Below are 25,929 nucleotides of genomic sequence, written 5' to 3' on the forward strand. Positions count from 1 at the left end.
CAAACATAATTACATTAATAAAAAGTATTGTGCAACTAAAATTTCTCTTTCAAAAAGATTTGTTGAATTATCTCACCTGGTTTTCAATTATGCCTGTCTGATTGGAAGAGTTTGATTCAATGTCTTGGAATGATGGATGACTTATAATAAATGTCAGATTGTAATCAATAAGTATGAGTTCCTCTGTTGGAGTTACAAGTGGAACAACAGCTATGGAAAAAGAGGAAAACAGTTTATCTCACACACACAAATACACTGAGAATGCATTGGAAGAACAAGAGCCTATTGCTGAAATAGTGGCCAGATTTACGAGGAACAATGGGAGATCCCATGAAAATTGGTTTAGAGAGTTAATTATTATTCAATCTAGACCTGCTGTATTGATGACAAGAAAGATGTCAAGTATTAGCCCTGAATTTGTGCTAGCTTACCAGCTTCTGCATAAGTGCTGACAATTGCAACACACTAACTTTAAACAATACTCATTTACCTTTCAACTATAATATAAACAAGGCAAATTCAAAATAATAAGGTTACACTGACTGAATCATCCATTAAATCCCAACGTGATCTTGGCAGAATTGAAATAAATGCGGACGCGCAAAAATATTCCAAAAAATAAAGAAAACGAGTTTCCACTCACTGGTTACAAGAAGTGCCTCATGGTAATCTAGAACAAAAAGAGTATTGTGTTGTCAGACAAATCTATCACAATGTGTCTCATTAAATAAATGTGCATGAAATGATGTAATACGTTAAAGTAGCCAATCCGATCAATGTCCAGTCTCTCAGATGAATGTGAGAACAGTCAATGTAAATAACATCAAGTGAGGAACTTACAGATATTATTGTAAAACTGTTATTTTTGCAATGTTGGGGACACCATTATTTTGAAGTACCACATTATGTTGCCAAATTTCAAATGAGCCAAACATTTAATTGGCATGTTGTTGATATGTAATTCTTAATCTGTAATGTTTCTTGCTACCTCCTGTGTGATGTGCAATACGTCATTACCATGGTTATTAGCAGATATTGCTCTAAATATTACTGCAGATTCCAAACAAATTGAAGACTGAGTTTAACATGTAAATAGCTTCATGTAGTTTGAGTGTGCAGGTGTTAAAAGATAGGAGAAGAAAGTGAGGACTGCAGATGCTGGAGATCAGAGTTGAAAATGTGTTGCTGGAAAAGCGCAGCAGGTCAGGCAGCATCCAAGGAGCAGAAGAGTCGATGTTTTGGGCATGAGCCCGATTCTTGCTGCGCTTTTCCAGCAACACATTTTCAACTGTTAAAAGGTAGTGCCAAACTCAAAGAGGAACTGACTGAGAATTTAATACATTTTTCACAATAGTCCCTTTTGCCTTCTTTCTTTCAACAGGGAAAAGAAATGGAATAAGATTGAAAGAGTTCCAACAATTTCTAAACTCAACTCCAGAATTATGATATGGTTTGGGATGCAATACATGGTACAATCAAGTGTAAAAGGAATTTATGGTGCTGACATACTATCTGATTGTTAACAGAATACAGAGAATCTAGGCTTAATTCCACAACCTTCACAAATGCAATTTTGAGCTCAGAGAGGTGCTGCATAAATTATATTCATTGTCAGCAAATAAATTGCATGGGACAACATGGACCCTGTCCTCTGACCAACTAATATTGGGGGATTTAAATTGTGACATTGCACATATTTCCTTCCATTGCAAGTTATTCTTGGTATAATGCATTAGATGCTGTTTACCTATTTATCAATACACAGCAAGAAGATAAACCAACGGTTTGGCAGAATATTGACTGTATAACTACCATTTACATAGAGACTGTCTTTGTCCAATGTGTATGGCCCCAACTTCGAAACATCTTCAGTCTTATTTTCAAACACATGGTACACAAGCACTCTATCGATGTCCTGAATGGTTGAATCGTTTTTGAACGAACACGTTGCTGTCACTGTGCTGCTGTCACCATCGACCATGCTGCAAAACATTGAAAGAAGATTAGCACCAAAGGGAGGAACTTTGATCTGATGTAGTCACCACATCACCAAAATAAACATGATGACACCAATGGAGGGCAATGTTTAGAGGCAAATCATTTGTCAGCAAAGCAAAGCTCTGTGCAAGCAACATTTCATTACACATTCATTCCCTGTAATAACAACGACTTCTTCCTTCTAGATAACTGTTAAATTATCATTCACTGAGAACAAGATTCAAGTGCAAGGTCAGTGTAAATATTATGTATGAATTGTAACATTTCTTACCGGAGTGATTGAAATCTGCAACTGGAGAATGTTGTATTTATGCTGCTGTATTTGAACAGGTCATTGAGCTACAGGGAATAAAATCAAACATATTTAATAAAATAAATAGAAATGTGGAACAAAAATTAGTCCTTCAAAAAGATTTGTTGAATTATCTCACCTTGTTTGCAATCATGCCTGTCTGACTGGAAGAGTTTGATTCAATGTCTTGGAATGATGGACTACTTATAATAAATGTCAGATTGTAATCAGTAAGTATGAGTTCCTCTGTTGGAGTTACAAGTGGAACTACAGCTGTGGAAAAAGAGGAAAACAGTTTATTTCATACACAGAAATACACTGAGAATGTATTGGAAGAACAAGAGCCTATTGCTGAAATAGTGGCCAGATTTACCAGGAACAATGGGAGATCCCATGAAATTTGATTTCAAGAGTTGATTATTATTCAATCTAAATCTGCTCTATGGATGACAAGAATGGTGTCAAGCTTTCAGCCTGAATTTGTGCAATCTTACCATCTATAACGTAAGTGCTGACAATTGCAAATCGCTAACTTTAAACAATATTCATGTATCTATTCACGAATAAGTCAATCAGTACACAGCCCAAGATAATCTGGATACTCTGACTGAATCATTCATTAAGTCGCAACATAACCTTGGCAGAATTGAGATAAATGTGGACAAGCAGACAATATTCCCAAAAACAATTCTACTCACTGGTTACAAGACGTGCCTCATGGTAATCTAGAACAAAAAGAACACTGTGGTGTCAAGCAGGGCTATCACAATGTGTCTCACTAAATAAATGTGCAAGAAATTATATAAGATGTAAATGAATGTCAGATTCTGATCAATGCCCAGACTCTGTAATGAATTTCAGAACAGACAATGTAAATAACATCCAGTGAAGAATTTTCAGAAATTTTTGTGAAAACTGTGTCTTGTGCAATGTTGGGACCACATTTAAGTTCAAGAACTATATCACAGTTATAAATGTCAAATGAGCCAAAGATTTGATTGGTATGTTGTAGATGTGTAATTATTAATTGTTAACATTTACTGCTTGTCTCCTGTCTGAAATGTGCAATGTGTGATAGCTTTGAGAAGAGATTGCTGTAACTATGACAGCAAAGTCCAAACAAATTGTGGACTGAGTGAAACATGTAAATACCTTCATGTATCCTGTATGTGCAGATGTTAAAAATAGTGCCAAACTCAAAGATGAATTGATTCAGAATCTCATCCATTTTAGACATTAGTGTCTTTTTTATTTCAAGGGGCCAAAGAAATGGAGTGAGTTGTCTGAGCCACTTTTGAAAGACTTCAACAAATCTCTAAATTCAATTCCAGAATTATGATTCATTCTCGGACGCGATAGATGGTAGAATCCAACGTAAAAAGATTTTATGCTGCTCAAATATTGTCACTTTATTAACACAATACAGATATTCTTGGCATAATCCCACAATCTGCATGAATGGAATTTTTAGCTCAGAGACATATTGCATAAATAAAATGCTTTGTCAGCCAACAAGTTCCATGGTCACCATAGACCAAACTATGTTGGAGAATTTGAATTGTGAATTTTCACATGTTCCCTTAATTTGCAAGTAGGCCATTGGATAATCCATTACAACACTGTCTACTTGTTCCTCAATACATAGCATGTGAGATAAACAAACAGTAGGCCAAATATTGACTGGATACCTACCATTTACATAGAGGCTGTCTTTGTCCAATGTGTATGGCCCCAACGTCGAAGCATCTTTCGTCTTATTTTCAAACACATGATACACAAGCACTCTATCGATGTCCTCAATGGTAGAATCATTTTTGAAGGAACACATTGCTGTCACTGTGCTTCTGTCACCGTCCACCATGCTGCAAAATATGGAAAGAAGATTAACTTCAAAGGCAGGAACTGTGATCTGATGTAGTCACCATGTCACCAAGATAAACATAATGACTTCAATGGAGGACAATTTTTAGAGGGGAATCATTTGTCAGTAAAGCAAACCTCTTTGCAATGAATATTTCATTACACATCCATTCTGTGTAATAACAATGACTTCTTCCTTTTGGATAAATGTTAACTTATCATTCACTGTAAGTTTCTGAGAGCAAGACTCAAATGCAGATCATTGTAAATATTATGTGTAAATTGCAAGATTTCTTACCTGAATGACTGTAATCTGCAGCTGGCAAATGTAGCATTTATGCTGCTGTATTTGAACATGTCATTGAGCTACAGAGGAAAAAACAATTCTCCAGGTTAGGAAACTAAAGAAATGTGGAATGAAAGTTTCCCCTTCAAATAGATGTTACAAAGTTTCTCACCTCATTTGCAATCATGCCTGTCTGATTGGAAGAGTTTGATTCAATGTCTTGGAATGACGGACGACTTATAATAAATGTCAGATTATAGTCAGTAAGTATGAGTTCCTCTGTTGGAGTTACAAGTGGAACTACAGCTGTGGAAAAAGAGGAAAACAGTTTATCTCACACACAGAAATACACTGAAGATGCATTGGAAGAACAAGAGCCTATTGCTGAAATAGTGGCCAGATTTCAATAGGAAATCCCATGAAATTTGATTTCAAGAGTTGATTATTATTCAATCTAAATCTGCTGTATTGATGACAAGAAAGGTATCAAGCTTTTAGCCTGAATTTGTGCAAGCTTACCATCTGTCGCATAAGTGCTGACAATTGCAAATCGCTAACTTCGAATAATATTCATTTAAGTATTCAAGAATAAATTAATCAGTATAAAGTCCAAGATAATCTGGATATTCTGACTGAATCATTCATTAAATCAAAATATAATCTTGACAGAATTGAGATGAATGTGGACAAGCAGACAATATTGCCCAAAAAAATGAAAGATAGTTTCTACTCACTGGTAGCAAGACGTATCTCATGATAATCTGGAACAAAAATAACATTGTGTTGTCAAACAAGGCTATCACAGTATGTATTACTAAATGTGCAAGAACTGAGGTAAGATGTTAATGGCAGCAAATCTGATCAATGCCCAGACTCTGAAAAGGCCTTTCAAATCAATGAGAGAACAGACAATATAAATAACATCAAGTGAGGAATTTTCAGACATTTTTGTGAAAGCTGTTTTTTGTGCAACGTTGAGACCACATTTAATTTCAAGAACCATATCACATTGACAAATGTCAAATGAGTCAAACATTTAACTAGGCGAAAGTGGGTACTGCAGATGTTGGAGATTAGAGTGGTGCTGGAAAAGCACAGCAGGTCAGGCAGTATCTGAGGAGCAGGAAAATCAACGTTTTGGGCAAAATCCCTTCATCAGGAATGAATCCCGATGCTGCCTGACCTACTGTGCTTTTCCATCATCACTCTAATCTTGACTCCAGACATTTAACTGTTGTGGATGTGTAATTATTAATCTGTAATGTATCCTGCTATCTCCTGTCTGAAATATGATATCATGGTTTTGAGAAGAGATTGCTGTAACTATGACAGCAAAGTCCCTAAAATTGTGGACTGAGTGAAACATGTAAATACCTTCATGTATCCTGTGTGTGCAGATGTTAAAAATAGTGCCAAACTCAAAGATGAATTGATTCAGAATCTCATCCATTTTAGACATTAGTGTCTTTTTTATTTCAAGGGGCCAAAGAAATGGAGTGAGTTGTTTGAGCCACTTTTGAAAGACTTCAACAAATCTCTAAATTCAATTCCTGAATTATGATTCATTCTCGGATGCGATAGATGGTAGAATCCAACGTAAAAAGATTTTATGCTGCTCAAATATTGTCACTTTATTAACACAATACAGATATTCTTGGCATAATCCCACAATCTGCATGAATGGAATTTTTAGCTCAGAGACATATTGCATAAATAAAATGCTTTGTCAGCCAACAAGTTCCATGGTCACCATAGACCAAACTATGTTGGAGAATTTGAATTGTGAATTTTCACATGTTCCCTTAATTTGCAAGTAGGCCATTGGATAATCCATTACAACACTGTCTACTTGTTCCTCAATACATAGCATGTGAGATAAACAAACAGTAGGCCAAATATTGACTGGATACCTACCATTTACATAGAGGCTGTCTTTGTCCAATGTGTATGGCCCCAACGTCGAAGCATCTTTCGTCTTATTTTCAAACACATGATACACAAGCACTCTATCGATGTCCTCAATGGTAGAATCATTTTTGAAGGAACACATTGCTGTCACTGTGCTTCTGTCACCGTCCACCATGCTGCAAAATATGGAAAGAAGATTAACTTCAAAGGCAGGAACTGTGATCTGATGTAGTCACCATGTCACCAAGATAAACATAATGACTTCAATGGAGGACAATTTTTAGAGGGGAATCATTTGTCAGTAAAGCAAACCTCTTTGCAATGAATATTTCATTACACATCCATTCTGTGTAATAACAATGACTTCTTCCTTTTGGATAAATGTTAATTTATCATTCACTGTAAGTTTCTGAGAGCAAGACTCAAATGCAGATCATTGTAAATATTATGTGTAAATTGCAAGATTTCTTACCTGAATGACTGTAATCTGCAGCTGGCAAATGTAGCATTTATGCTGCTGTATTTGAACATGTCATTGAGCTACAGAGGAAAAAACAATTCTCCAGGTTAGGAAACTAAAGAAATGTGGAATGAAAGTTTCCCCTTCAAATAGATGTTACAAAGTTTCTCACCTCATTTGCAATCATGCCTGTCTGATTGGAAGAGTTTGATTCAATGTCTTGGAATGACGGACGACTTATAATAAATGTCAGATTATAGTCAGTAAGTATGAGTTCCTCTGTTGGAGTTACAAGTGGAACTATAGCTGTGGAAAAAGAGGAAAACACTTTATCTCACACACAGAAATACACTGAAGATGCATTGGAAGAACAAGAGCCTATTGCTGAAATAGTGGCCAGATTTCAATAGGAAATCCCATGAAATTTGATTTCAAGAGTTGATTATTATTCAATCTAAATCTGCTGTATTGATGACAAGAAAGGTATCAAGCTTTTAGCCTGAATTTGTGCAAGCTTACCATCTATCGCATAAGTGCTGACAATTGCAAATCGCTAACTTCGAACAATATTCATTTAAGTATTCAAGAATAAATTAATCAGTATAAAGTCCAAGATAATCTGGATACTCTGACTGAATCATTCATTAAATCAAAATATAATCCTGACAGAATTGAGATGAATGTGAACAAGCAGACAATATTACCCAAAAAAATGAAAGATACTTTCTACTCACTGGTAGCAAGACGTGTCTCATGATAATCTGGAACAAAAATAACATTGTGTTGTTAACAAGGCTATCACAGTGTGTATTACTAAATGTGCAAGAACTGAGGTAAGATGTTAATGGCAGCAAATCTGATCAAAGCCCAGACTCCGAAAAGGCCTTTCAAATCAATGAGAGAACAGACAATGTAAATAACATCAAGTGAGGAATTTTCAGACATTTTTGTGAAAGCTGTTTTTTGTGCAACGTTGGGACCACATTTAATTTCAAGAACCATATCACATTGACAAATGTCAAATGAGTCAAACATTTAACTAGGAGAAAGTGGGTACTGCAGATGTTGGAGATGGAGTGGTGCTGGAAAAGCACAGCAGGTCAGGCAGTATCTGAGGAGCAGGAAAATCAACGTTTTGGGCAAAATCCCTTCATCAGGAATGAATCCTGATGCTGCCTGACCCACTGTGCTTTTCCATCATCACTCTAATCTTGACTCCAGACATTTAACTGTTGTGGATGTGTAATTATTAATCTGTAATGTATCCTGCTATCTCCTGTCTGAAATATGATATCATGGTTTTGAGAAGAGATTGCTGTAACTATGACAGCAAAGTCCCTAAAATTGTGGACCGAGTGAAACATGTAAATACCTTCATGTATCCTGTGTGTGCAGATGTTAAAAATAGTGCCAAACTCAAAGATGAATTGATTCAGAATCTCATCCATTTTAGACATTAGTGTCTTTTTTATTTCAAGGGGCCAAAGAAATGGAGTGAGTTGTCTGAGCCACTTTTGAAAGACTTCAACAAATCTCTAAATTCAATTCCTGAATTATGATTCATTCTCGGATGCGATAGATGGTAGAATCCAACGTAAAAAGATTTTATGCTGCTCAAATATTGTCACTTTATTAACACAATACAGATATTCTTGGCATAATCCCACAATCTGCATGAATGGAATTTTTAGCTCAGAGACATATTGCATAAATAAAATGCTTTGTCAGCCAACAAGTTCCATGGTCACCATAGACCAAACTATGTTGGAGAATTTGAATTGTGAATTTTCACATGTTCCCTTAATTTGCAAGTAGCCCATTGGATAATCCATTACAACACTGTCTACTTATTCCTCAATACATAGCATGTGAGATAAACAAACAGTAGGCCAAATATTGACTGGATACCTACCATTTACATAGAGGCTGTCTTTGTCCAATGTGTATGGCCCCAACGTCGAAGAATCTTTCGTCTTATTTTCAAACACATGATACACAAGCACTCTATCGATGTCCTCAATGGTAGAATCATTTTTGAAGGAACACATTGCTGTCACTGTGCTTCTGTCACCGTCCACCATGCTGCAAAATATGGAAAGAAGATTAACTTCAAAGGCAGGAACTGTGATCTGATGTAGTCACCATGTCACCAAGATAAACATAATGACTTCAATGGAGGACAATTTTTAGAGGGGAATCATTTGTCAGTAAAGCAAACCTCTTTGCAATGAATATTTCATTACACATCCATTCTGTGTAATAACAATGACTTCTTCCTTTTGGATAAATGTTAACTTATCATTCACTGTAAGTTTCTGAGAGCAAGACTCAAATGCAGATCATTGTAAATATTATGTGTAAATTGCAAGATTTCTTACCTGAATGACTGTAATCTGCAGCTGGCAAATGTAGCATTTATGCTGCTGTATTTGAACATGTCATTGAGCTACAGAGGAAAAAACAATTCTCCAGGTTAGGAAACTAAAGAAATGTGGAATGAAAGTTTCCCCTTCAAATAGATGTTACAAAGTTTCTCACCTCATTTGCAATCATGCCTGTCTGATTGGAAGAGTTTGATTCAATGTCTTGGAATGACGGACGACTTATAATAAATGTCAGATTATAGTCAGTAAGTATGAGTTCCTCTGTTGGAGTTACAAGTGGAACTATAGCTGTGGAAAAAGAGGAAAACAGTTTATCTCACACACAGAAATACACTGAAGATGCATTGGAAGAACAAGAGCCTATTGCTGAAATAGTGGCCAGATTTCAATAGGAAATCCCATGAAATTTGATTTCAAGAGTTGATTATTATTCAATCTAAATCTGCTGTATTGATGACAAGAAAGGTATCAAGCTTTTAGCCTGAATTTGTGCAAGCTTACCATCTATCGCATAAGTGCTGACAATTGCAAATCGCTAACTTCGAACAATATTCATTTAAGTATTCAAGAATAAATTAATCAGTATAAAGTCCAAGATAATCTGGATATTCTGACTGAATCATTCATTAAATCAAAATATAATCTTGACAGAATTGAGATGAATGTGGACAAGCAGACAATATTGCCCAAAAAAATGAAAGATAGTTTCTACTCACTGGTAGCAAGACGTGTCTCATGATAATCTGGAACAAAAATAACATTGTGTTGTCAAACAAGGCTATCACAGTATGTATTACTAAATGTGCAAGAACTGAGGTAAGATGTTAATGGCAGCAAATCTGATCAATGCCCAGACTCCGAAAAGGCCTTTCAAATCAATGAGAGAACAGACAATATAAATAACATCAAGTGAGGAATTTTCAGACATTTTTGTGAAAGCTGTTTTTTGTGCAACGTTGGGACCACATTTAATTTCAAGAACCATATCACATTGACAAATGTCAAATGAGTCAAACATTTAACTAGGCGAAAGTGGGTACTGCAGATGTTGGAGATGGAGTGGTGCTGGAAAAGCACAGCAGGTCAGGCAGTATCTGAGGAGCAGGAAAATCAACGTTTTGGGCAAAATCCCTTCATCAGGAATGAATCCCGATGCTGCCTGACCTACTGTGCTTTTCCATCATCACTCTAATCTTGACTCCAGACATTTAACTGTTGTGGATGTGTAATTATTAATCTGTAATGTATCCTGCTATCTCCTGTCTGAAATATGATATCTTGGTTTTGAGAAGAGATTGCTGTAACTATGACAGCAAAGTCCCTAAAATTGTGGACTGAGTGAAACATGTAAATACCTTCATGTATCCTGTATGTGCAGATGTTAAAAATAGTGCCAAACTCAAAGATGAATTGATTCAGAATCTCATCCATTTTAGACATTAGTGTCTTTTTTATTTCAAGGGGCCAAAGAAATGGAGTGAGTTGTCTGAGCCACTTTTGAAAGACTTCAACAAATCTCTAAATTCAATTCCTGAATTATGATTCATTCTCGGATGCGATAGATGGTAGAATCCAACGTAAAAAGATTTTATGCTGCTCAAATATTGTCACTTTATTAACACAATACAGATATTCTTGGCATAATCCCACAATCTGCATGAATGGAATTTTTAGCTCAGAGACATATTGCATAAATAAAATGCTTTGTCAGCCAACAAGTTCCATGGTCACCATAGACCAAACTATGTTGGAGAATTTGAATTGTGAATTTTCACATGTTCCCTTAATTTGCAAGTAGCCCATTGGATAATCCATTACAACACTGTCTACTTATTCCTCAATACATAGCATGTGAGATAAACAAACAGTAGGCCAAATATTGACTGGATACCTACCATTTACATAGAGGCTGTCTTTGTCCAATGTGTATGGCCCCAACGTCGAAGAATCTTTCGTCTTATTTTCAAACACATGATACACAAGCACTCTATCGATGTCCTCAATGGTAGAATCATTTTTGAAGGAACACATTGCTGTCACTGTGCTTCTGTCACCGTCCACCATGCTGCAAAATATGGAAAGAAGATTAACTTCAAAGGCAGGAACTGTGATCTGATGTAGTCACCATGTCACCAAGATAAACATAATGACTTCAATGGAGGACAATTTTTAGAGGGGAATCATTTGTCAGTAAAGCAAACCTCTTTGCAATGAATATTTCATTACACATCCATTCTGTGTAATAACAATGACTTCTTCCTTTTGGATAAATGTTAACTTATCATTCACTGTAAGTTTCTGAGAGCAAGACTCAAATGCAGATCATTGTAAATATTATGTGTAAATTGCAAGATTTCTTACCTGAATGACTGTAATCTGCAGCTGGCAAATGTAGCATTTATGCTGCTGTATTTGAACATGTCATTGAGCTACAGAGGAAAAAACAATTCTCCAGGTTAGGAAACTAAAGAAATGTGGAATGAAAGTTTCCCCTTCAAATAGATGTTACAAAGTTTCTCACCTCATTTGCAATCATGCCTGTCTGATTGGAAGAGTTTGATTCAATGTCTTGGAATGACGGACGACTTATAATAAATGTCAGATTATAGTCAGTAAGTATGAGTTCCTCTGTTGGAGTTACAAGTGGAACTATAGCTGTGGAAAAAGAGGAAAACAGTTTATCTCACACACAGAAATACACTGAAGATGCATTGGAAGAACAAGAGCCTATTGCTGAAATAGTGGCCAGATTTCAATAGGAAATCCCATGAAATTTGATTTCAAGAGTTGATTATTATTCAATCTAAATCTGCTGTATTGATGACAAGAAAGGTATCAAGCTTTTAGCCTGAATTTGTGCAAGCTTACCATCTATCGCATAAGTGCTGACAATTGCAAATCGCTAACTTCGAACAATATTCATTTAAGTATTCAAGAATAAATTAATCAGTATAAAGTCCAAGATAATCTGGATATTCTGACTGAATCATTCATTAAATCAAAATATAATCTTGACAGAATTGAGATGAATGTGGACAAGCAGACAATATTGCCCAAAAAAATGAAAGATAGTTTCTACTCACTGGTAGCAAGACGTGTCTCATGATAATCTGGAACAAAAATAACATTGTGTTGTCAAACAAGGCTATCACAGTATGTATTACTAAATGTGCAAGAACTGAGGTAAGATGTTAATGGCAGCAAATCTGATCAATGCCCAGACTCCGAAAAGGCCTTTCAAATCAATGAGAGAACAGACAATATAAATAACATCAAGTGAGGAATTTTCAGACATTTTTGTGAAAGCTGTTTTTTGTGCAACGTTGGGACCACATTTAATTTCAAGAACCATATCACATTGACAAATGTCAAATGAGTCAAACATTTAACTAGGCGAAAGTGGGTACTGCAGATGTTGGAGATGGAGTGGTGCTGGAAAAGCACAGCAGGTCAGGCAGTATCTGAGGAGCAGGAAAATCAACGTTTTGGGCAAAATCCCTTCATCAGGAATGAATCCCGATGCTGCCTGACCTACTGTGCTTTTCCATCATCACTCTAATCTTGACTCCAGACATTTAACTGTTGTGGATGTGTAATTATTAATCTGTAATGTATCCTGCTATCTCCTGTCTGAAATATGATATCTTGGTTTTGAGAAGAGATTGCTGTAACTATGACAGCAAAGTCCCTAAAATTGTGGACTGAGTGAAACATGTAAATACCTTCATGTATCCTGTATGTGCAGATGTTAAAAATAGTGCCAAACTCAAAGATGAATTGATTCAGAATCTCATCCATTTTAGACATTAGTGTCTTTTTTATTTCAAGGGGCCAAAGAAATGGAGTGAGTTGTCTGAGCCACTTTTGAAAGACTTCAACAAATCTCTAAATTCAATTCCTGAATTATGATTCATTCTCGGATGCGATAGATGGTAGAATCCAACGTAAAAAGATTTTATGCTGCTCAAATATTGTCACTTTATTAACACAATACAGATATTCTTGGCATAATCCCACAATCTGCATGAATGGAATTTTTAGCTCAGAGACATATTGCATAAATAAAATGCTTTGTCAGCCAACAAGTTCCATGGTCACCATAGACCAAACTATGTTGGAGAATTTGAATTGTGAATTTTCACATGTTCCCTTAATTTGCAAGTAGCCCATTGGATAATCCATTACAACACTGTCTACTTATTCCTCAATACATAGCATGTGAGATAAACAAACAGTAGGCCAAATATTGACTGGATACCTACCATTTACATAGAGGCTGTCTTTGTCCAATGTGTATGGCCCCAACGTCGAAGCATCTTTTGTCTTATTTTCAAACACATGATACACAAGCATTCTATCGATGTCCTCAATGGTAGAATCATTTTTGAAGGAACACATTGCTGTCACTGTGCTTCTGTCACCGTCCACCATGCTGCAAAACATGGAAAGAAGATTAACTTCAAAGGCAGGAACTGTGCTCTGATATAGTCACCATGTCACCAAGATAAACATAATGACTTCAATGGAGGACAATTTTTAGAGGGGAATCATTTGTCAGTAAAGCAAACCTCTTTGCAATGAATATTTCATTACACATCCATTCTGTGTAATAACAATGACTTCTTCCTTTTGGATAACTGTTATTTTATCATTCACTATAAGTTTCTGAGAGCAAGACTCAAATGCAGATCATTGTAAATATTATGTGTAAATTGCAAGATTTCTTACCTGAATGACTGTAATCTGCAGCTGGCAAATGTAGCATTTATGCTGCTGTATTTGAACAGGTCATTGAGCTACAGAGGAAAAAAACATTCTCCAGGTTAGGAAACTAAAGAAATGTGGAATGAAAGTTCTCCCTTCAAATAGATGTTACAAAGTTTCTCACCTCATTTACAATCATGCCTGTCTGATTGGAAGAGTTTGATTCAATGTCTTGGAATGACGGATGACTTATAATAAATGTCAGATTATAGTCAGTAAGTATGAGTTCCTCTGTTGGAGTTACAAGTGGAACTACAGCTGTGGAAAAAGAGGAAAACAGTTTATCTCACACACAGAAATACACTGAAGATGCATTGGAAGAACAAGAGCCTATTGCTGAAATAGTGGCCAGATTTCAATAGGAAATCCCATGAAATTTGATTTCAAGAGTTGATTATTATTCAATCTAAATCTGCTGTATTGATGACAAGAAAGGTATCAAGCTTTTAGCCTGAATTTGTGCAAGCTTACCATCTATCGCATAAGTGTTGACAATTGCAAATCGCTAACTTCGAACAATATTCATTTAAGTATTCAAGAATAAATTAATCAGTATAAAGTCCAAGATAATCTGGATACTTTGACTGAATCATTCATTAAATCAAAATATAATCTTGACAGAATTGAGATGAATGTGGACAAGCAGACAATATTGCCCAAAAAAATGAAAGATAGTTTCTACTCACTGGTAGCAAGACGTGTCTCATGATAATCTGGAACAAAAATAACATTGTGTTGTCAAACAAGGCTATCACAGTATGTATTACCAAATGTGCAAGAACTGAGGTAAGATGTTAATGGCAGCAAATCTGATCAATGCCCAGACTCCGAAAAGGCCTTTCAAATCAATGAGAGAACAGACAATATAAATAACATCAAGTGAGGAATTTTCAGACATTTTTGTGAAAGCTGTTTTTTGTGCAATGTTGGGACCACATTTCATTTCAAGAACCATATCACATTGACAAATGTCAAATGAGTCAAACATTTAACTAGGCGAAAGTGGCTACTGCAGATGTTGGAGATGGAGTGGTGCTGGAAAAGCACAGCAGGTCAGGCAGTATCTGAGGAGCAGGAAAATCAACGTTTTGGGCAAAATCCCTTCATCAGGAATGAATCCTGATGCTGCCTGACCTACTGTGCTTTTCCATCATCACTCTAATCTTGACTCCAGACATTTAACTGTTGTGGATGTGTAATTATTAATCTGTAATGTATCCTGCTATCTCCTGTCTGAAATATGATATCATGGTTTTGAGAAGAGATTGCTGTAACTATGACAGCAAAGTCCCTCAAAATTGTGGACTGAGTGAAACATGTAAATACCTTCTTTATTCAAGTGTGCAGACGTTAAAAGATAGTGCTAAACTCAAAGACAAACTGAATCAGCATTTAACACATTTTACACAAGTGTCTTTTGTTTTCTTTGTTTCAAGGGGCCAAAGAAATGGAGTGAGTTGTCTGAGCCTCTTCCGACAGAGTTCACAGAATTTCTAAATTCAATTCCAGAATTACGATTCATACTGGGAATCAATAGATGGGAATTCATCATAATAATCTTTTATGCTTCTCACTTATTGTTGCTTTATTAACACAAAACAGTCATTATTGGCTTAATCCTACAATTTGCATGAATGCAATTTTTGTGTAGATAATATTCTTTGTCAGCAAAAACACTCCACAGTCACCATAGACTCTGTCCATCTAGCCAAAAATGTTGGATGATTTGAATTGTGACTTTTCCCATGTTCCCCTCCATTGCAAGTATTTCATCAGATAATGCATTACAACACTGTCTACTTATTCCTCAATATATAGCATGTGAGATAAACAAAGAGTAGGCCAAATATTGACTGGATAACTACCATTTACATAAAGACTGTCTTTATCCAATATGTATGGCCCCAATGCCGAAGCATCTTTCGACTTATTTTCAAACACATGATACACAAGCACTCTATTGATGTCCTGAATGGTAGAATCGTTTTTGAAGGAACACATTGCCGTCACTGTGCTTCTGTCACCATCGACCATGCTGCAAAACATGGAAAGCAGATTAGAATCAAAGTTAGGAACTTTGATCTGAAGTAGTCACCACGTCACCAAGATAAACATGATGACTTCAATGGAGGACAATTTTTCCAGGCGAATCATTTGTCAGTAAAGCAAACCTCTTTGCAATGAACATTTCATTACACATCCATTCTGTGTAATAACAATGACTTCTTCCCGCTGGATAACTGTTAATTTATCATTCACTGTAATTTTCTGAGAGCAAGACTCAAGTGCAAGATCATTGTAAATATTATGTATAAATTGAAATATTTTCTACCTGAATGACTGTAATCTGCAGCTGGCAAATGTCGCATTTATGCTGCTGTGTTTGAACAGGTCATTGAGCTACAGAGAGAAAAAAAACAAGCATTCTTTAGGTAAAGAAACTAAAGAAATGTGGAATGAAAATTTTCCCTTCAAATAGATGTTACAAAGTGTCTCACCTCAATTGTAATCATGCTTGTCTGATTGGAAGAGTTTGATTCAATGTCTTGGAATGATGGACTACTTATAATAAATGTCAGATTGTAGTCAATACTACTTAGTTCCTCTGTTGTTGTTACAAGTGGAGTTGCAGCTGTGGAAACGGAGGAAACAGTTTATTTCATACAAAGAAATAAGCTGAGAATGTATTGAAAGATTTACCCAGAGCAATGGGAGATCCCATGGAAATTCATTCAAGAGTTAATTATGATTCAGTCTAAATCTGCTGCATTAATGGCTGGAAGGCTGTGGAGCATTCACCCTTAATTTTTGTAAGCTTACCAGCTACCTCATCAGTGCTGACAATTACAACACGCCAAGCTCAACCAATCATAGTTTACCTATTCATCTAAACAGTAATCAGCATTAAACTCAAGATAATCTGATGATAGTCTTGATGAATCATTCATTAAATGAGAGCATATACTTCACCAGAAAACCTAAAAATATGCACAAGCTGAAAATATTTTATAAATAGATGAAATGTGTGCCTACTTACTGGTTATAAGACGCGCCTCATGGTAATCTAGATACAAAAGAGGATTGAGTGGTCACATAAAGTTATGACAATGTGTCTCACTAATTAAACATACAATACTTAAACTATCACAATAATTTTAACTAATCTAATCAATGTCAACAATTCTAAGAATAACTTCAAGATAAATGTAAGAACTGACAGATGTAAATTTCATCCAGTGAGGAATTTTTAGACATTGTTGTGCAGACTTTTATTTGAGCAGTGTTAGGAGCACTTTGGCAATTTTGCCATCATTTTCATAGCAGTCAAAAAAGCTAGCTTGTTGTTGATGTGTAATTAATGATCTGTAACAGTTCCTATTTCCTGTCTGTAATGTGCAACAAACCATATCATGACTTTAAGAACATATCACTGCAAATATTATAACAAATTTAACAATATATTGTGGTCTGTGTCTATTATGCAAAATAAATCTTCATTTATTGTGCATGTGTAGTCAGCTTCAAACTGAATGAGAAGTTAATATATTTTTGGTAATGGTCTCTTTTGGCTTCTTTCTTTCAAAGGTATGAGAAATGGAATAAGTTACCTGAGCCTCTTTTGAAAGAGTTCAAAAAGTTCCCATCTCAGTTACAGAGTAATGATTCTTTCTGGCATGCAACAGATGGTAATAAGAATTTATGTTGCTGTCATATTGTCATATTATTAACACAGTACAGAGGCTCGTATGTCGAATATACAATCTCCATGAATGCAATTTCAGGCTTAGTAGGTATTGGGTAAATGATATTTTGTGACAACAAAAAAAATTGAACTGTCTACCACAGAATTTGTCCTTCCAATCAACAAATGGTGGAGCATTTGAATTTGACTTTGTACATGTTCCCTGCCATTGCAAGTGGTGCTTGGTATCATGCATTAGAATACTGCCCAGCTATTCCTGAAAACATATTGTGTGTGACAAACAAATAATTAAGCTGAATATTGACGAGATAACTACCATTTACAAAGAGGCTGTCATTGTCCAATGTGTATGGCCCGAACTTCGAAACATCTTTGGTCTTATTTTCAAACACATAATACACAAGCTCTCTGTCAACGTTCTGAACAGTAGAATCATTTTTGAAGGAACATATTGCTGTCACTGTGCTGCTGTCACCATTGATTATGCTGCAACAAAATCAAAAGATTAACTTGAAAGGCAGGTACTTTGATCTGTTGTAGTTACCACATCACCAATAAAGGCATGATAACTTCAGTTGTGAATACTTTTTAAAGAAGACTTATTTGTCTACATGTGTGATGTGTATTTCTCTGTCCATCCATTTTTTGTAATAACAATGGCCTTTACCTTCAGGATATCTGTTAATTTTGCACTAAGTGCAATGCTCTGTGAGCAAGACTCAAGTTCAAGATCATTGTAAATATTACACGTAAATGACAATATTTTTTACCTGAATGACTGAAATCTGCAACTGGCGAATGTAGGATTTATGGTGCTACTTTTGAACAGATCGTTGAGCTACAGGGAAAGAAAATAAAACATACTTTAGATTGAGAAACAAGAGAAATTTGGAATGAAAATTTCCCCTTCAAATCAATTTGTCAAATTATCTCACCTCATTTGCAATCATACTTGTCTGATTGGAAGAGTTTGATTCAATATCTTGGAATGATGGGTCACGTATAATAAAGGTCATGTTATAGTCAATAAGATTTAATTCCTCTATTGGAGTTACAAGTGGAATTACAGCTGTGGAAAAAGAGGAAAACGGTTTATCCCACACACAGAAACAAACTGAGAATGCATTGAAAGAACACCATTCCATTGCTGAAAAGTTAGCATCAATCTGAGATGCCTTGGAAATTGATTTCAATAATTAAATACTTTCAAACTGCATCTGTTGCATTAATAACAAGGAAGTTGGCAAGCATTTTGTCCTTGTTTTATGCAAACTATGCAGCTACAGCTCAGATGGCTGACAAGTGCAACACACTCATTTCAACCAATAGTGTCATTTAGTTATATAGCATGGAAACAGACCCTTTGGTCCAACCAGTCCATGCTGAATGTAATCCACAACTAAACTAGTCTAACCAGCCTGATCCTGGCCCACATCCCTCCAAATATTTCCGATCCATGTACTTATCCAAATGTCTTTTAAATATTGTAATTGTACCCATATCCACCACTTCGCAGGAAATTTATTCCACATGCGAACCACTCTCCGTGTAAAACAATTATCCCTTTTCTTTCTTAAATCTCACTCCTCTCACCTTTAAAATGTTACCCTAGTCTTGAAATACCCCATCCTCGAGAAAAGACAGACACCAATAACCCTATCTATACCGGCCTTGATTTTATAAATTTCTATAAGGTCATCTCTCAACCATCTATACTCCAGGGAAAATACTCCCAGTTTATCCAATCTTTCTTTACAATTGAAAAGTCATATAGTTTAAGGTCAAAACATCCAGTGATGCTACTAATGAATCATTCATTAAATTGGAAAATAATCTTTTCCAAAAGTAAATTATTGAACACATTGCAAAGAATTAATACTTACTGGTTGAAAAATGTTCCTCATGGTAACCTAGAATCAGAAAATGATTGCGTTATCACACAAGATTTTCAAAATTGATGTCATGAATTAAATGGTAATAGTTAAAAGAGAATGTTATAAACAACCAATATGGACAATGTCAAAAAGGACAGTTTGTGCATAATGTGTTGCCTGTCTGTACTATTCAGTGAGGATGGTTTGATATTTTTCTGGAAAATTTGTTTCCCCAATTTTGGGAGAGATTTGATTCGCCAACCCCTATCATGTTGACAGCAATTAAAACAGCTTAGCCATTCATTAGCATGATGTTGATATGTAATTATTGATCTGTGATATTTCCTGCTGTCCCCTTTTTGAAAAATGCAGTAATACATGTAGTGCCTTTCAGAAGATCTTTCTGCAATTGCAGAAATTTCAAAATGAAATCGTTGTCTGAGTTGATCATGAAAAACTCTTCAGTTATTTTTTCAATGCTGACATCAAAAAGACAGCCACAGCCTTGAACAAGAACTGTCTGAGAATTTATTACAATAGAGTACCATCTTTCTTTCAAGGGTACAATCAAATGATAAGTGCATCCAACCTTTGAAAGAGCCCATCACATTTCCAAACTCAATTATAGAGTTCTGAAAGTTTCTGCCTTGCAACTGGTGCTACAATTCACAATAAAAACCACTTCCGCTGCTGTCATAATGTTATATTGTTAACACAATTCAGATAGTGTTGGTTCTATTAAACAGAGACCCATCTCAGAAATGTCAGCAAAAAAAAATTGCATTGTCTGCCATAGACTTGTCAATACGCAACTAATTAATGCGACTATTATTTGGGATATTGAATATGTTTCCTTTGATTCTGAGTTGCTTGGTTATCTGTACTATACCCATATCTACCTATTTCACAAAACAAAACACATGTATCATACAAAGAGTAAAACTGAATATTGACTGTATAACTACCATTTACGTAGAGGCTGTCATTGTCCAATGTATATGGCCCCAATTTAGAAACATCTTCGGTCTTATTTTCAAACACATGATACACAAGGATTCTGTCGACGTCCTGAACAGTAGAATCATTATTGAAGGAACATACTGCTGTCACTGTGCTGCTGTCACCATTTACCATGCTGCAAAACATCAAAAGCTTTTTAATATTAAAGGCAAAAGCTTTGATCCAGTATAACTAGCATAATCACCAAGACAAGAAAGATGACACCTTGGTGGATAATGTTGAGTGGCGAACCATTACCAGCCTGTGCAAGGAAATTTCTCTACACATCCATTCTTTGTAAAAAAATATGATTTCATCAATCAACATATTTCTCCATTTTGCAATCACTGCACTATTCTGAGGCAAGAGTCAAGTGCAAGATCATTACAACTATTTTGTATGAGATGTTAAGATTTCTTACCTGAATGAATGAACTCTGCAACTTGAGAATGTAGCAGTTATGCTGCTGCTTTTGAACACATCATTGAGCTGCAAGAAAATAAAACAAAATATACTTTAGGTAAAGAAACAAAAGAAATTTGGAACTACAATTTCCCCTTCAAATAGATTTGTTGAATTATCTTACCTCATTAGCAATCATGCTTATCTGATTGGAAGAGTTTGATTCAATGTCTTGGAATGATGGAGTACTTATAATAAATGTCACATTGTAGTCAGTAAGTTTTGGTTCCTCTGTTGGAGTCTGTGTTGGAGTTACATTAGGAATTCCAGCTGTGCAGAAAAATAATTTATTCCACACAAGGGTAAAACCTGAGAATTTATTGAAAGAATAACATACCGCTGCTGAAATATCAGCCAGATTAACCAGCAGCAATGGGAGATCTTAATGACATTATTTGCAACAATGTTATTCAATCTATCTTCTGCTACATTAATGGCAATAAACGTGTCAAACATACTTCTCATGTTTCATGTATGATTAATATGTGATTATTGCAACATACAATAGTAGTCTGCTTTCTGATTTAAAAGTTAATGAGTATAAAGCACAAGATGACCTGATGAAGTTGCTCATGAAATATTCAAATATCAGTACATCACATTTATCAAAAGCTTCATATATAATAAAATAAACAAAAATATTTCCCCTGACAAATTGGAAAGAATCAATACTCACTGGTTACTTCAGGCAACTCATGGTAATCTAGAATTCAAAAACAAAATGTGGTCATGCAAGGTTATCATAAATGATCTCAAGAATTAAAGATTCAAAATTGTAAGGAACATATGACCAGCAATCTTATCAATACTAAGTCTCCAAGAACAGTGTTATGATTGACTTGCTAAGTATCAGTCACATCCAGTGAGGATTTTTAGACATTTATGTGGAATCTTTTATTTATGCAATGTTGGGAGCACTTTTAAATGCAAATCCACTGTTACATGTGAAGCAGTCAAATAAGCCCACCTTTTGTTTAACATATTGTCTATTATTGCTGTGTGATGCCTTCTGCTATCTCTTTTCAGAAGGTTGCAATTGTCTAGATAAATCTTTGAGAAGTTATTGCAATGAATAGTGTAGAAATTTCAAAATCATATTGAGAACTGAGGCTAAACTCTTCACTTACTTTGTAGGTCAAGAAGTCAATCGATAGTTTCACCCTTGGACAAGAACTGATTGAGCATTTAATATACCTGTCATGGATGCCGTTTTATTGTTTATTTTCAGGAGAAAGTCAAATCGATTGATTGCTCAGCCCTGTTTTCACAGAGTTCAAAAATTTATAAACTTGATTTTTCAGTTCTGAATGTTTCTCACATGCAACAGATTGTTCAGTCAACTAAAATGTCTGTCTGTTGGTGTCATAATATCACATTATTAACATAATTCATAGATTATTGGCTCAACTATGTAATCTGTGCAGATGTAATTTGTTACTCAGAAAATTATTGAGATAATGTACAATGTTCCCTTGAAGGTCCTTTAAAGCAACAGAATTACACTGTCCATCATTGACTGCGCAGTGACGTACTAACAGTTGAGTATATCAATGATACCATTTCACTTCTCTGTAAACTGTGTCATCCTACTGCCCAAAATAAAGCATTAATTCTACAACTAAACTAAATAATAACTGGAAAGGTACCATTTACATAGAGGCTGTCATTGTCCAATGTGTATGGCCCCAAGTTAGAAACACCTTTCGTCTTGTTTTCAAACACATGATACACAAGTGCTCTGTCGACATCCTGAATGGTAGAATCATTTTTGAAGGAACATATAAATGTCACTCTGCTCCTGTCACCATTTACCATGCTGTAAAACATCAAAAGAAGCCTAATATTAAAAGTGGATACTTTGATATGATATATTTATTCTGTTCACTAAGAAGAATGATTACAGCAATGGACAAATTGAAGAGGTGCATAATTTCTCAACAAGCAATATTCTATGGAATGAACAATTAGATTAGATTAGATTAGATTCCCTACAGTATGGAAACAGGCCCTTTGGCCCAACAAGTCCACACCGACCCTCTGAAAATTAACCCACCCAGACTCAATCCAGTACCCTATATTTACCCCGGACTAATGTACCTTTAGCATGGCCAATTCACCTGACCTATGTATCTTTGGATTGTGGGAGGAAACTGGAGCACCCAGAGGAAACCCACGCAGACACGGGAAGATTGTGCAAACTCCACACATATCTTTGGAATAATTACTCCTGTTCATTTTGGATATTTGCAAATTTTGTATTAAATGTAATATTCTGAAAGCATGACACAAGTTGAATAATGCTGTAGATATTTAGGAGCAATGGTAATTGTCCTTACCTGAAAGATTGAACTCTGCAGCTTGAGAATGTTGCATTTATGCTGCTGTTCTTAAACATGTCATTGAGCTACAGGGAAGTAACAAGCATTGGTTTTAGATGGAGAAACAAAAGGCACAAAGCAAACTAATATTTCCCCAAAAGCTAGATTTGTATATTATCTCACCTCATTTGCAACCATGCTTGTCTGATTAGAAGAATTTGATTCAATATCTTGGAATGCTGGTTCACTTATAATAAAAGTCATATTGTAGTCAGTAAGATTTGGTTTCTCAGTTGGAGCCTGTGCTGAAGTTTCAATTGGCATTGCAGCTGTGGAGAAAGAGAAATTAAGTTTATTCCGTGGCACGTCAAAAAACGAAGAAATCATTGAAAGAAAAATATCCTACGACATAGACATCCAATGTAAAGTAATTGCAATAATTAATTATCATTCAATCTACTTTTGCTGGACTAATGTAAAGAAATAGGTCATGTATTCTTAATATGACACATTGAAAGGAACCAGCTGTAGCTTAGATTGTTCACAATTTCAACACTGTCCTTTTAAGAAGTAGAAGTTGATTTTCTTATGTATTTATTCATTGATATTAGGAGTGAGATAATCTGCTGAAGCTGTTAGTGAACTATTCAATAAATCATAGCAAAACCTTTATCAAATTCTATCAGACCAGAATAAACTTGCACAAGCAGAACTATTTTCCTGGCAAATTGAATAGTGTCAATACTCACTGGTTACGTGAGGTGATTCATGATAATCTAGAAATGAAAAAAGATTGACTTGTCACACAAGGTTATCACAATACATGTCTGTAATTAAATATGCAATGATTGAAGTAATATGAATAGCAACTAATCTGTTGAATGTCAAATCCCTTTGCTTTATGTTTGGTGTGAGAGTTATCAAGATGTCAATAATATCCATTGAGGATTTTGTGAAATATTTATACCAGTTTTTGTTTTATCAATGGTGAGCAAACATATAATTGCTAATAAACTATTATAAAAAAATAGTCAAATTAACCAACTATTTGATAATCTTGTGTTTGGATTGGAATCATCGATATATAATGATTTCTGTGTGAACTTCCCTTTAATGTGCATTTGTTGTACAATGACTTTGAGAAGCAAATGCTGCACATGTTTTTGAAATTTCAAAACCAAATGGAGACTTGATGTCATTATGCAAAAATCTTTAGTTAATTTGGTGATTTGGAGGTCAATAAATAGCTTTTGGCTGACCAAATGTGGACTAAGAATTTAATATATGGATCACCGACATGTCTTTTTAATGCCACTCTTGCTCTATGTGGAAAGACAAATAGACTAATTGATAAATTCCTCTTCTGAATGAGTTTTTCAAACTCCAAATGTTGGTTATGCATTTTGGAATGTTTCCACTCTGCAGCAGACAATTTAATCTATTAAAATACATTCTGATTTCTTTCAATATGTTGCTGTGTTAATTATTTGATGGGTTGTTGGATCAACTGCATCACCTGTGTCAATGTAATTTGTTTCACAAAGAATAATCCTGGTAAAACACATATTTTTCACAATGTTCTACATCAGCACAAAAATTACATTGTCTATTTTATACTCAACTTCTCTGACAATCTGAGATGGGCCTATGAATTGCACCATTGCAAAATGTCCAATCATTACAAGTATTGCTTTGTGTTCTGCATTAGAACAGCATCCAACTGCAGCCCAAAACTTAGTACATATATCATAAACTGGATAAATACCATTTACATAGAGGCTGTCATTGTCCAGCGTGTATGAACCCAAGTTAGAAATGTCTTTGGTTTTGTTTTCAAGCACATGATATACACGGACTCTGTCAAACTTCTGAATGGTCGAATCATTTTTGAAGTAACATATTGCTGTCACTCTGCTACTGTTGCCATTTACCATGCTGAAAAAGTACAAATCAAAGTATTAAAAACAGATACTTTGACAGAATATAGATATCAAAATCACTTACACAACTAAGATGACATCAATGATGGACAAATTTATGAATCATTCCTCTAGTAAGCAATATTCCGTGGAATGCACAATTCTCGGCACAAACATTGTTTAGAATAAATACTCCTGCTTGTCCAGATATCTGAGAATTTTGCATTAAATGTAATATCCTGAAAGCATGACATGACTTGAATAGTGATGTAGATATTTAAGATGAATGATAATTGTTTGTCCTTACCTGAAAGAATGAACTCTGCAGCTTGAGAATGTCACATTTATGCTGCTGTTCTTAAATATGTCATTGAGCTACAGGGAAATAACAAGCATCATTTTAAATGGAGAAACAAAAGACACAAAACCAACTAATATTTCCCTAGAAACTAGGCTATACATTATACACAAAAATTGTATATCATCTCACCTCATTTGCTATCAGACTTTTCTGATTAGAAGAGTTTGTTTCAATGTCTTGGAATGTTGGTTGACTTATAATAAACATCACATTGTATTCAGTAAGACTTGGTTCCTCAGTTGGAGTCTGTGTTGAAGTTTCAGTTGGCCTTTCTGCTGCAGATAAGGTGAAATTTAGTTAATTCCACACTTTTTTTAAAAACTGCAAATGTATTGAAAGCA

General features: G+C 35.2%; 1 protein-coding gene and 3 long non-coding RNA genes across 4 annotated transcripts; all 4 read right to left on the bottom strand.

Moving 5' to 3' along the window:
• Positions 1 to 109: 109 nt before the first annotated feature.
• On the bottom strand, positions 110 to 1,944 carry LOC140494397 (uncharacterized). Its single transcript, XR_011963948.1, has 3 exons — positions 1,813 to 1,944; positions 644 to 670; positions 110 to 210 (listed from the first exon to the last, which is right to left on the bottom strand). It is a non-coding gene; the product is annotated as an uncharacterized lncRNA (long non-coding RNA).
• Positions 1,945 to 2,265: 321 nt separating this feature from the next.
• Positions 2,266 to 21,129, bottom strand: LOC140494429 (mucin-16-like). The gene is made up of 32 exons (XM_072593612.1): positions 21,115 to 21,129; positions 20,950 to 21,017; positions 20,495 to 20,664; positions 19,539 to 19,565; positions 18,591 to 18,724; positions 18,426 to 18,493; positions 17,972 to 18,141; positions 16,990 to 17,016; positions 16,451 to 16,584; positions 16,285 to 16,352; positions 15,818 to 15,987; positions 14,077 to 14,210; positions 13,917 to 13,984; positions 13,451 to 13,620; positions 12,272 to 12,298; positions 11,710 to 11,843; positions 11,550 to 11,617; positions 11,084 to 11,253; positions 9,905 to 9,931; positions 9,343 to 9,476; positions 9,183 to 9,250; positions 8,717 to 8,886; positions 7,539 to 7,565; positions 6,977 to 7,110; positions 6,817 to 6,884; positions 6,351 to 6,520; positions 5,171 to 5,197; positions 4,609 to 4,742; positions 4,449 to 4,516; positions 3,983 to 4,152; positions 2,430 to 2,563; positions 2,266 to 2,337 (listed from the first exon to the last, which is right to left on the bottom strand). Exons 1-32 carry the CDS (start codon positions 21,127 to 21,129, stop codon positions 2,266 to 2,268), a joined length of 3,225 nt encoding a protein of 1,074 aa, XP_072449713.1.
• Positions 21,130 to 21,142: 13 nt separating this feature from the next.
• On the bottom strand, positions 21,143 to 22,773 carry LOC140494398 (uncharacterized). The gene is made up of 3 exons (XR_011963949.1): positions 22,637 to 22,773; positions 21,667 to 21,693; positions 21,143 to 21,260 (listed from the first exon to the last, which is right to left on the bottom strand). It is a non-coding gene; the product is annotated as an uncharacterized lncRNA (long non-coding RNA).
• Positions 22,774 to 23,544: 771 nt separating this feature from the next.
• On the bottom strand, positions 23,545 to 25,214 carry LOC140494399 (uncharacterized). Its single transcript, XR_011963950.1, has 3 exons — positions 25,074 to 25,214; positions 24,058 to 24,084; positions 23,545 to 23,637 (listed from the first exon to the last, which is right to left on the bottom strand). It is a non-coding gene; the product is annotated as an uncharacterized lncRNA (long non-coding RNA).
• Between the last annotated feature and the right edge of the window lie 715 nt (positions 25,215 to 25,929).

This window comes from Chiloscyllium punctatum, chromosome 24 (assembly GCF_047496795.1).
Source record: "Chiloscyllium punctatum isolate Juve2018m chromosome 24, sChiPun1.3, whole genome shotgun sequence".
Classification (NCBI taxonomy): Eukaryota; Metazoa; Chordata; class Chondrichthyes; order Orectolobiformes; family Hemiscylliidae; genus Chiloscyllium; species Chiloscyllium punctatum.